The sequence below is a fragment of the Ascidia mentula genome, chromosome 3 (assembly GCF_947561715.1).
Source record: "Ascidia mentula chromosome 3, kaAscMent1.1, whole genome shotgun sequence".
NCBI lineage: Eukaryota > Metazoa > Chordata > Ascidiacea > Phlebobranchia > Ascidiidae > Ascidia > Ascidia mentula.
The window spans coordinates 20258129-20270826 of NC_138568.1; the positions used below are offsets into that span (position 1 = coordinate 20258129).

At 38.6% G+C, this 12698-nt stretch overlaps 1 protein-coding gene across 1 annotated transcript in view; it reads right to left on the reverse strand.

Moving 5' to 3' along the window:
- The window catches only part of LOC145895916 (uncharacterized), a 146940-nt gene that overhangs the window by 93064 nt on the left and 41178 nt on the right, over positions 1–12698 (reverse strand). Inside the window, exons 3-5 of the mRNA XM_082984692.1 lie at positions 6487–6861; positions 6240–6410; positions 5528–5604 (exon numbers count right to left, since the gene is read on the reverse strand). Coding sequence (XP_082840818.1) covers positions 5528–5604; positions 6240–6410; positions 6487–6861 — 623 coding nt within the window. The remainder of the gene's footprint in view (positions 1–5527; positions 5605–6239; positions 6411–6486; positions 6862–12698) is intronic.

A 12698-nucleotide genomic window follows, 5' to 3' on the forward strand; every position in this document is an offset into this window, starting at 1 on the left:
GTTGCCGCCCTTCCATCTCGTGGCCTCTCGTTCACTTGCCTGGCACTGGCAGTTGACTTCTTGTAAATCCAAAAGTACGTAATTGCCACGAACATGAAGGCCAGGAAGTTTAGAATAATAATAGCGATTGAATATCCCCATGCCTTGTCGTTGGTCGTTACATACAGTTTGCTGATGCAAACACTGCTGCTGCTGTAATATCTACACATAAACAATTTTGTGGCGAAAAAATTGAAGATTTTGCGCAAATAAAAACGAACCCCAAATATCCAGAAATATCAAATAACTCAGTGTAATTGTAATCCTCTAGAATATCCATAAAATCCATCCAGGAATTAACATCATATACTCGCATGAGGGCAGTGTTGAGTACTTGGGAATCGTTGCTTGTGAAGTTGTGTTGGAAAGTTACAAATCGATCCATGAAGTTATTCATGCCTGTATACGCAAAGCTAGTTTAATTCAAAATTGGTTTCAACACCGACATCTACGACAATATCTTACTTGAGAAGTCGACTGCAACATTGTCAAAAAACGGATTCTCATTCATCCAAGCTTTGGTTTCAAACAAATGTTGAAGTTGAGTTGTGAGTGGAATAAAAGCAATTGTAAACGAGAATGCCCAGGATAGGATAATGGAAAGGATGACAGTTTTCAATTCCGGTATCATGGATGCATCGAACGGCTGAAACAAAGGGGAACATTCACGTGTTTTCATCAAAAACAGTAAGTTTGCAAGCTCTGTGGTTATTGCAAATCGAAAGATGGGGAATGTAGTTGTCAGCTAGAATCCCATCGGACTGGAAATTGTTTTCTCTTTCTCTATAGTTCCCAAATTGGGCAAAACTGCGTAATTTTAATAATATTGGTTTCACTTTCGTTTCTCATGTCAGGCTTTGATTCCAGCGATAGCTGTGAGAGTGATAATAAATAGGTTATAATAGAAAAAAAAATAATAGAAAGTTGTCATAAACTTTTGGAAAGGGACGTCACCTGTTCAACGAAGTTGGCAATAGCTGGCTTAACCAAATAAAATTGTTTCACTTACGTTTTTCACAGCATACAGTCGGAATATGGTCAACAGAACCATTGTAAACACCGATGTTTCGCTTGAAAGCAAAACCAATACCCCCATAGTGGTGCAACTTCCGCTTGATCTCCAAATAAGGTCATTGGCACAATAAGATCCGGTGTATCTGACACCAGCGGCGCCCAGCATGATCAGATAAACTCCCATGAGTAGATCGGAAACGGACAGATTCAAAACGAGCAGATGGTTTGTGCGAAATGCAGCAGATTGTAATTGTGTCGTCGCCAACGTTTTGCCTTCCATCACCATGACAACCTCAAAACAAATTGGAGCAATATGTAAACACGTGTTCTTATTGCGCCTAGACAAAACATAGTTTAATTTACCAAATTTCCGGCAATGGCGAGCATCCCCATTATCCACACAATGGCTCGTAGAAATGGGTTCGCAATCAACTCGTATCGTGATGAAAATATGTTTTCGTTGATCACTTTTGTATTTGTTGGGCACTCGTCTGACCAATCAGAGCAGTCGCCAACTCCATTGAATTTCTATGTGGAGTAAATTAAAGAAAACTTTGTAGTTAAGTTGGTCATATTGGCGTCCGTAAACAACACATTGCGAAATTACTGTCTTGCATATAATTTGCGAACATCGAAACTAAGGAAATTTGACAAAAAATATGTACTGCAAGATGCATGTGTAGTTTTGTGTACGTGGAAGGCGTGTGACGCGCTAATTGGCCAGAAAGCTGGCGACAAAAAAAAAAGAATTGATTTGTAAACTGGCAGTTTTCATCTGGTGGCAAACGTTGAGGTGTGCTTTTGTGATTAGGTGTCAAAAACATGATTTGTGAAGTGGGTAGTAATTAAATTAATGTTGTTTGGTGTTGGTCCTTTTAACATTGGGTGTTTCTATATAATTTTTTACTTTGACGTCAGTTTATTTAATTATAAAAGTAGCCACCTGTGTAGTTTGGGTCCCAACATATGTTTTGACGGTTTAGCCGTTAGTGCAGGATGAACTGAGCGTTTACTATGGTTGGGGTTGGAGGTCCGCGTTAGTACACATTCATAAGGCTTTATTCAGACCTATTTTGTGACCGAATCGCACATTTTAATTCCGCGAAGATCAACTTTAAAAGTTTGGCGCCAAAAAAAACGGAGAAAAGGTCTTCCTAAATCGGTTCTGAAACTTCCATACCCTCCATCCCAATAACTTTTGTCCTAATTCGGAAACGCTGAATTAATTTCGGTCACAATAGTAACATGCACGGAATCAAAACATCTTTGCCACAGGACACAAAACTTTAAATATTGTTAACATGTGTTTACCTTCTCCTTCTTAACGAACAATGGATCTTTGGTTTCGCAATAAAACCTTCCGTCATTTGTGCAGTTTATTTCGTCACTTTCATCATCGCAGTTAATTGTGAGGTCACAAACATCCGATATGTTGACAGAAATCTGTCGCAAAAGTCTGTGAAATACTTAAACCGTCTTTGTGGTTAACTGTGTGCGAAAGATTCAATAAAGGGCATTATGACAAACAATACTGAATAACAGACACCGATATCTATTTGCCTTTTATACTTAAAATACAGCTTCGAAGTGATTTTTTTCCAAACTCTTGTAATTAAGGTTTCAATTTTTTTGTGGTTTTGTTGACAACAAATAACTTTACTTTGGCTCCATTTAACGTTGGACAGTAGAATCTTCCTTCCTTTGTGCAGGTTTGTTCTGGATATTCGTCACTTTCATCCTTGCAATCGATGAAACCATCGCATACTTTGGACATAGGAATATTAAGAAGTCCGTCTTTTGTGTCGCAGTATTTCCGGTGTTTGCAAAGTTGAGGATTTTCATCGCGGGCGAATAATCGATCGGTGTCAGAATTAAAGATCCGACCACCGCAATCCCGCCTCCCATTGCACAGTAGTTTGTTTTTGAACCTCCCCCAACTCCACAACACTCGATCCTGTGTAAAACACATCACGTGGTTCCTGGTATGTTTTTGTGCGAACGATTTGTTGCTCATGCTGGAAGGAATATTTTTGTTATTATTTTAAACGAATCTTTTCTTAGTTATTGTAAGGCTTGTCGGGATTTCCTGGCTGTTACATTAGGTTTTATCATGGGTTTTGAAGCAGATTTCGCCACAATATCTGTAAATCCGGTGGCGACAGACCAGCAGGGGACGTATACTTTTGTTACAAACTCAATTTGTCAGGTAACAGTGCCCATGTGGGACACTTAGAAACGTCGAACGACACATCGACAGCAACAGATGTCATGACAGCAAACTTGTTCGAGACTTTATACATGGGAATGTGATAACTATGTGATTGTCATGCATTACAAGATGTTTATTTTTTTTGTTAAAGTTTTACATCAACCAGGTAAAAAACAAAGAAAATAGCAAAATAAGCTTGACGAACAAATATAATTTGTGACCAAACTCTTAAACGTGTGGAATTAGACGACGAATTTGACTTTTCAGGCGACTCCTCTTCTAAACTCTCGTTGGAAAGGTTTCGCAGTTTTCTCAGCATTTTACAATATTCTTTCCGCCGTGGTCGCAGTACTTTGAGTATCCACAAAAGGGATATGTCTGCTGTTATTTTTGTGCCAATTGTTAAAAATGCGGGTATTACATATCAGTATACTGTACTATAGTACATCCCGTGTTGGGTGGTTTAGTGCAACCCAAATACCACATAAATTCCACGCATTTCAACGTTGCACAGGAAACGTCTGGGGAACTCGGTACAAACACGAGTTCCAAATGTTAACGCCCTTGAAGGTATTTCTTTAGTAATGTAATAGGATTTTGTAAATAATTATTATCACGTATAATTGAAGTCTTGCACGGCGAAAGCCATATCCACCCTAGAGAAGCCTAATGTCACGCGCTTTGCAGGAATTAGTTAAAGCCTGTGTTTTGTAGCAACGAAGTAGGTGTAGTGTGGTTATTGTGCATGATGTCACTGAATGTTCGCCACCAGTATATAACAACGTCTGTACAACGTAATCTTTGCACAAGCACTTAAAATGCATATGACGCGGTCATGGCAACTTTGCGTAAAACTACTACAACCAACTTATATCCAAAGTTTTTCGGTTCTATACGTCAACTAAACAATGTAGAAAACTGCACGAAAACTGGAGGCGACCAAAAATCGTAAACCTTTTGCACTGTGGCAAAATTGACATCATACAAGGCACTCGAGTCGAAAAAATGCATTGTTTGGATAGGAGAAGGCGCCTTGTATTGCAGATATCAAATAGTTTCAAACATAGGAGAAATTTCAAACATAGGAGAAACAGATTACGTTACGTCAAAGGTCAGGACAGGGTTTTACATCACACAAAAATATGTCACTGTGACGTCACAAACCAAAGGATTATTTGTCCCTAATTATCTGAAGACCAAAGGGTATAGCAGCAACGACTACTTCGATGAGACGGGGTTGGTGCGTTTCTTTGCTCAGTGACATTACATGACGCCATTTTTTGGTAACTTTAACTTTCCTCTTTGCATTGACTTTAATTTGAAAATGATTCCAGCATCATTTCTAGTTTTAGTGGTTGATTGTGCCGAATTAAATGAATCATTTATGACTCGAACTCGTAGGCAACGCTACTGCAACGCAAAACGTGGTATTATGACAGAATCACAGTGTTGCATAATCAGCTAATTTCGTCGGCCTTTCCTGGCGGCTTTTGCCAGCCTCAAATTCATTTAACCTACTTCTATCTTTTGCTGTGAGTGGACATAACGACAATGCTAAACTGACGGTTTGTCTCTGTCGTGTTTTCAAAAGTTCATGTATCACGTTAACGATAATAAATGCCTATAACAACAAGAACACCCAGTCCCAATAACTGTTTTATTATTACACAACTAAATAAGACACAATAGATCTAAATAGCGGCCATCTGTCTGCAGCTCAAATTAACATCAAAATCCGTTTGTTGCACTTTAAAGTCATGAACATCTCTTAGTTTAATTATTTACATGTTTGATTTTTCTGTGTCACATGCACTTTAAACTTCTGCGCAGTGTGACGTTCTGTGATCATATAAGAATGAAGCATTTTATTAAAAAATCTTTCCATTTTGCTTTGTGAATTAGTTCGCTTTGAAACGAACAAGTAAAATTGCAAAACCACAACATTGGTTGTAAATCGCTTCATGTCTCTGATTGTTGGTTTGTTCCACAGTAGTTTAGAAAACAACAGAAACCAAACCATTGAGGTAACAAATATTCACGTTTGACGAAGTAAGCCAAAATCTTTGTAAGTTCGTGTAATAATTACGTTCGACTGCGTAAACATTGTTGCAAACGTTTGTTTAAACTGGAGTTTGTCCAGCAAGTGAGTAAGTACATTGTGTTGGTAAGAACCTACAAATGTACGTAAACATCTAAACCATTTTCATTAAGTCTGGTAAACTTTTTTTCGACTAAACAATAATTATGTATTCTCACTTACGTAACACCACCAATCACCCTGTATGTAGTTGGTTGTTGTTGTTGTTGTTGTTGAGCAGTCGTTCTTCACTTCCTCATCCACACTGAAAATATTTGAATGTTTTGCGTTTATTTCAAATTAAAAAACTTCAATTGAATGCAGATGAGATTTGCATGCGACTCCTGTAGTAATTAAACAAACGTTTTTAAAACCCATACAAAGGAATTCAGGTCAGAACTGACCCAAAATTACGAAAAGACGCTTAACCTCCAAACACGTACTGCAGGGCAGCTGAGGAACAGACAAACATATTGAAACCACTTTAACCCAACAACTAAAACTGTCAATTTGATAATATGCAAATTTCCTATGGTTGGTCGCCCATTATTGAAACACTGTTGCGTCACCAAGGTTGCCCGCTTGTAGTGCCCAGATATGCGATAACTTGCATTTAAAATCTTTTTCGTCTACAATACTTTGTATTCAAGGTCTAAAACGCCTTTATGATGTCATGACAGCAAAGTAATGGGTATTTTCCTACAGCGGCGAAATACATCATTTTAAACTGCATTATTCATGAGTCATGCCAATGAAAACAAATCATACCAGTGGAAACAAGTCATGTAGTATTTACAGACACTTAACACACCTTACACTATTCCAAGTCATAGATTTCTGGTGACGCATTGGATGTTAGTGGTTTCAATCCAAAGAATAAACTAATGCTTTATCACTTACTAATGAAACTTGCCACAATCTTTGGTTTTCCCAGGTTGACAAAAACATTCGTCACTTTTATCAGGACAGTCGATGACGTCATCACACACACTTGACCTTGAGATGATCATAGGGTCATTTGTACATTGGAAGCATAAACGATGATTAAAGGTCCCCAAACTTCGAATGTCTCTGCAAATGACACAAGTCAATTCCGTCTTATCTCAGCGAAAGGAATTTTCAACCAACCACAACAGTTCACAAATACCTGACATCTCCATTCTCCGAGGTGTAACACAAATCAGATTTATCATCACAATCTGCAATGCCGTCCCACAGAAACATCTGCGGAAGATTGCAATTCCTGCCATTCCGAACACATTTGAATCCATGTCCATTATTCCAGTGTTTGAAAGCTGGACAGTCATTGCAAGGATCGCCATCACAAACAGTCGAACGTTTCCAACAAGATGAATTTGGACACTGGAAGTGGGAGGGGCAGAGGTACTCACATGGGGAATTCCCCTGACAATGAGCGAGCTTGTCGCAGATTTCATTTTTTGAGTTACAGGAAAAGTTGTCTGGATAAATTTTGTTGTAACAGACTCCATTATTGTCGAAACAATTACAACGTGGTTTTGAACTAAATAAAATTAATAGTTATTTGCATCAACGAAATAAAAGGTATTTTCATAACTACAAAATTACCCTATATTGTTGTTGCTACACTGCTGATGGAATTTCCCATTACAACTGGCTTCATCACTCATATCAGGGCAATCTATGACGTCATCACAAACACTTGACCTTGAGATGATCATAGGGTCATTTGTACATTGGAAACACAAATGTTCGTTCAGAGATGAAGAAGTACGAATATCTCTGCAATAACAAATTTGTTTATAGATGCCATACTTTGCCCATAAGCAGGCAGTTATAGTCGTTCATTTTATTATTTATAACCATTAATATAAACAGCAAAGCTCATATGACTAAAATTATATTTTACTTTAAAACGTTTCTTTTTTTTCGACGCCAGTAGAAAACACCGATCCAATGGCGTTAAAAGAAAATATGATATATAGTAAGATAAGGAACACATTGGGAGAGGGAAGTCTGGGGCAGTGCTGGCAAGTACGCATATGCAAAACACAATAAAAAACGAAATACCTGACATCTCCATTCTCCGAGGTGTAACACAAATCAGATTTATCGTCACAATCGGCAATGTCGTCCCATAAAAACATTTGCGGAAGATTGCAATTCGTGCCATTCCGAACACATTTGAATCCATGTCCATTATTCCAGTGTTGGAAAGCTGGACAGTCATTGCAAGGATCGCCATCACAAACAGTCGAACGTTTCCAACAAGATGAATTCGGACACTGGAAGTGGGAAGGGCATCCACCGTCACAAGGTGTTTTTCCAACACATTGGATTATTCCTTTGCAAAACTCTTCCACTCTTAGGGCGCATACTTTCTTTGAATTGCCGTGGTCAAACTTGTTATCGCAACTGCAACAAAAGTAATCTATTACGTCACACATCAATAGTTTCGCAAGATATTGTGTTTGTTAATGTTAAACATGAAGAGTCGTCATGGCTTTTTTTTAAATAAACCAGATTAACGCCAACTTGTCATGCACGATTGTGTATGCAGATGTGTGAATAACAAAACACAACCTACGACTTCACAATAATTTTGCGTAACATCTGCTGAAAAATAACTAATAGAAAGCATATTGGAGCCAATATTATAAATCCTATGAGCTGTAAACAGTTGACCATTGATTCGTACTATAAGGTCTCCACAGTGCAGCTTGGTGCGACTGATGCTGACGATCATGCCGACCATCCGGTCAGGCAAAGACTTCCACTTTGTGGTGACGATACAGTCACCGTCATCCGTTGGGCACCAAACTAGGTGCATCCATACGGAGAACAAGGTGGAGTAAACTATTGGAATCAGGTAATTATTCGTGTAAATCTGTCAAGCAATGCCAAATTTATCAAATCTTTCGCGAAGATTTCTATTCCTTCGAAAGGATTTCGACAAATGTCAATGAACGAAAAGCAGCTGCAAACGAGGCATCAGACGCAAAAACCACCGCAAACCGTAGATAAGAGCAAGACAGACGCCCGACTCGTATCTTTACCTGGGTTGAAATCCCGGTGTGGTAAAAAAACGATACCGTGACAACTCCCGTGGTTCCTACAGAAGCACCCACGCAACCAGTTGTCACAAGTCAACTATGCGGGACGACGGCATTACCGAAATGCGGTCCCACAAACGGAAGAAAACATCTTACGGCCGCACTACATACGCAACATTAGGCAAGCATCTTAAATGTCTATGTGGCAAAGTACATTCAAAATACCGCTGCTCCGAATGAAGTCCATGCCGTTGTAACAACACAAACAGCCAGTGTTTCTTGATTAGTTGTACATGTGGCACATGTTATAATCTAATGCCCGGAGAGAAGGTTATGTATAACTATAAGGCAATAATACCAAATCACTTCAACACAAACTGTTTTTAGCAATCCAATATCTTGTACTTTTGTTATTGTTTTTGACAATGGCGCCTACTTCGTACATACGTGTGTGCATGTAGGACTTCCGGTCCCATCTTCTCAAACTCTGCGCCTCTGCAGAGCTTGGTTGTTACGAGATGGTCAACATCTCCCTCTTTGCTGACCTCTCACTTCCCCTTTCCTTTAAAACAATATTTCAAACCCCGCATACTGGAATCCCCCACAACACCCCAACTTTCCCTCATTGAATATAACCTTGAAATTCCCTAAATTACTCGACCTTCGAATTAGAAACACGCACTTATTAATATGAACACCTTCTACTTTGACACCGCAGCACACCTAAACTTTTTCAAATTCTCACAACCTAACACACACTACGCCACAACCCTTACAGACCTTCTGAACACCTCTACGTTGCCATACCATTTGAAAAACCCGTAACTGAATCCGCAGTGACCCTTGCCCTTCGAACAACATCCCCCAACACCTCATCAAGTCCCTCAAACAGTCCATAAACTTTAAGTTTGTAATCCAGCGGAACAGGGACAACACCTTTCCTGAGGGCGTCCTGGCCGATGTCAAACATTCTATAAATATAAATTAATCAACCTTCTCTCCACCCCATTCTTGGCCATCTGTCTGCAGCTCACAGCATTCATATTATTGGCTCCACTTTGCTTGTGTATAAGATAAGCAACGCCTGCTAAAAATCTTTAACATGACACTTGCTAGTGGGAATACACTTTTCGTGCGCTATAATCGTCAATTCCTCAACACAAAGTTTTAGAAGTAATTGCATTATGATTGTAACGTATTTATACCACCTACAATATCAAAAATATTTTAACTTTTGTTCTGCGCCAAACTGTTTTACTGAGGAAACCTGATACTGCCAATAAAGGAACAGAGTGTTGCTTCTTTGTATTACCGGACAATTCCACATGTTTGGTCATAATGCCACGTTTTACGTAACAATGCCACGTGTTGCGCAACATTGCCACGTGTTTGGTAACAATGCTCAATTTACAAACAATGTGTTGAACAGGCGAACATGAAACTTTTGGTTTTCTCGGTAAAATATGAAAAAAGATTGACGATTACGTTCATTTAAAATTTTGTAAAGTCAACGCAAACTGTGATGCGGTCGACGTGTTGGCCACCCCTGATATAAACCTTTACTTATCTTAGATTCACTCTTTGCGCCACCCACTGGCCACTTCTTACCTCAACAACATTATTGTTACATGTGAGTGTTTCGCAATCAATAATTCCCATGAAATATTAAAGAAAAAACACTTCTAAACGCGTGGGGTTATGAAACTTTCTTATTTGACCCGACTTTATTATAAACTGTTCAAAATTCGTTATTTTAATAGAAATCAAACCCTGATAACATCGTCTATTGGTTGATCAACACTAATACAACGAATGTAGAGAACATATTTAAGTGTTTTCACCTCATGTAAGGTCTGATGAGGTTTACAGGATAAGTGGAAAAATTGACTGGTTTCTCATCACTTCCGTCCCTGCAATGGGGACCACGAGGATGTTCATCACAAAACGACCAAGCCTTCACCTTCCTCCCATCATCACAAGTGAACTCTGCACAAAACACATGAACGTAAATCGATTTGATATCCATCATAATCTGTAAAACTAACCAATATTTTAAATTAATTTAGAGTTTATGATTTGTAACAAAATACTTACTTTCGCCATATTCATACCGTGCTGCAGCAATTGTGATGAAGGAGAGCAGGATTCCAACCACCTTCAACCAATACCTGATAAAACACAAAGATGTAATATATCTTGCAATGATATATTTTTCTAACTCAGGGAATTGACGTCATCATGGATTTTAGTGAAGTTTTACAAACATTAAATCCAAGGAACACTGCAATATTATTTAAGTTAACTGGTAATCTCCAAAATTTCATTGGATTTTAAAATAAACTGTCGTCACTTTTTTCTGTTTGTTTTTATTCTCATCCGCTTGTTGCTCAAACGCTTAGAATAAATATTCAGTAGTTTTCGCCAAATCTCGACAGCTCACGGAACCATTCATATTTTTTGATCAAGCTTATTCAAAGGCTTTTATCGTCATTGTTTGGCAAACAAAAGTTTAATCTTCACACTGGTTCAACCATATGTCTGATTTAAATACTTTAAACCACGTTTAGTTTAATCCAGCCGATCCGTCGGGATTCCATCGCTTACAAAAGGCCGGCACATATTGTAAGCGACCGTTTATAACCAGCTGTCAGATTATGTACAGGCACAATTTTTGTGCGATATTAAGGAACCAAAATTTCGTCCCGGGCTCACAATGCGCCTGGAGAAGCGTGAGACACCGTGTAAGTTAATAACACCTGTTAACTAGATCACAGACCAGACCGAGTTTAACCTCACTCTATAGTCTGTAGCCCCAACCATGCTAAGATTTGCATAGAAATAACAAATTAAAATTTAAACGTCCACGCTTAGACATGGTAGATATTTATGTTCATTATTATCCCGCGCCAAAAATATGCCTATTTATTGTTTTTCCGACAAAAATGTGGTTATATTTCACCATGTTAAGAATTTAAATAGCTCACAAACCTTGCTCCCATTTTTAGTCTGTCGGACCCTGCCCTGATCCGTCTCAAATCCTCCCTCTGATCAACCAACGACTTCTGCAGCAACACAAAATGTTTTGAGTTGTTACAGTTTAAGAAATCCTCGCAAAATAACCAGAATTCAATAACTTTATCTGATATAATGTTTGTTGATGTGGATTCGTAACAGCTAATCTACACATACCTGTATAAGGTTGAAAAAGTTGTTGGCAAATAAGCTAGCCTAGATCACAGCAGAATATCCAACTCCAACGAAAAAATGTTCCCTAGGGAAATACCAATATATCAATGTATATTGTTAAATAGATGCCGAGTCTATATTCATGCAACCTTACTATTGTCCTCAGATTTGCTTTCGTACTAAACACAGCCAGCGATTAAATATAGACAGGCATTGTTACGCAAATAATATGGATATTCTGCATTGTTCCTTTTACCGTCCCTATTGTCCCAACACGAGACTGAGGCTAGGGCACAAGGGCCACACGGTCGGGCATTGCGCGGCTTCCATACGATTGTCTTTCTACAAACTAATATCACGTGACGCAATATTTATTCACGGCGTAATTGTGTTTTGCTTGCTTACGAACGCAACTCTGCCTCACAAATAAGAAACTTCTTACTTGACTTCGTCTGGGACAATTTGGATTTATTCCATCAATGGTTTCATCGACCCATGATATTTTGTGTTCATATTTGTTCAACAGCGTAGTTAGCGCGAAAAATAAAAATGATTTGATTTGTAAATATTTAGTGATGCTGCAACTTTCATGATTCAGTCAAAAATGTAATCGTTCAAGATATTGTGTATATTTGATTAAACAAGTGGTTCCCAAAGTGGGCGCAATCGTACGGGGGGCGCTGGAGACCAATTGGGCGATTGGGGAGCGCTAGGAAATAAATGAGCGCTTTGTGACAGGGCAAATTTTCTCTTATAGCGTAAGTCAGTGTTTCCCAACCGGTGGTACGTGTACAACTAGTAGTACGCGACCGCATTCCAGGTGGTACGTGAGCATCTTTCCGTAATTTGCGAATATAGTTCGAATTTAATAAATCGTAACTGATTTCAAAATTTCGGATAGTTCATCCCCTAGGTTACTTTGTAACATTCAATAAGGTGGTACACGACGAAATTGTTTTACCTCTAATTGGTACGCAACCACAAAAAGGTTGGGAATCACTGGCCCAAATGATTCAGTCCAATCTTTGTATAATTTATGCTACTGCAAAAAGGGTTTTTCTCGCATGCTGAACTAGAAGTAAAAATAAGGATTTTCGGTGGTGTGGTTTACTTGTTGTTAACTAGAGTTTGGTATTCAAAT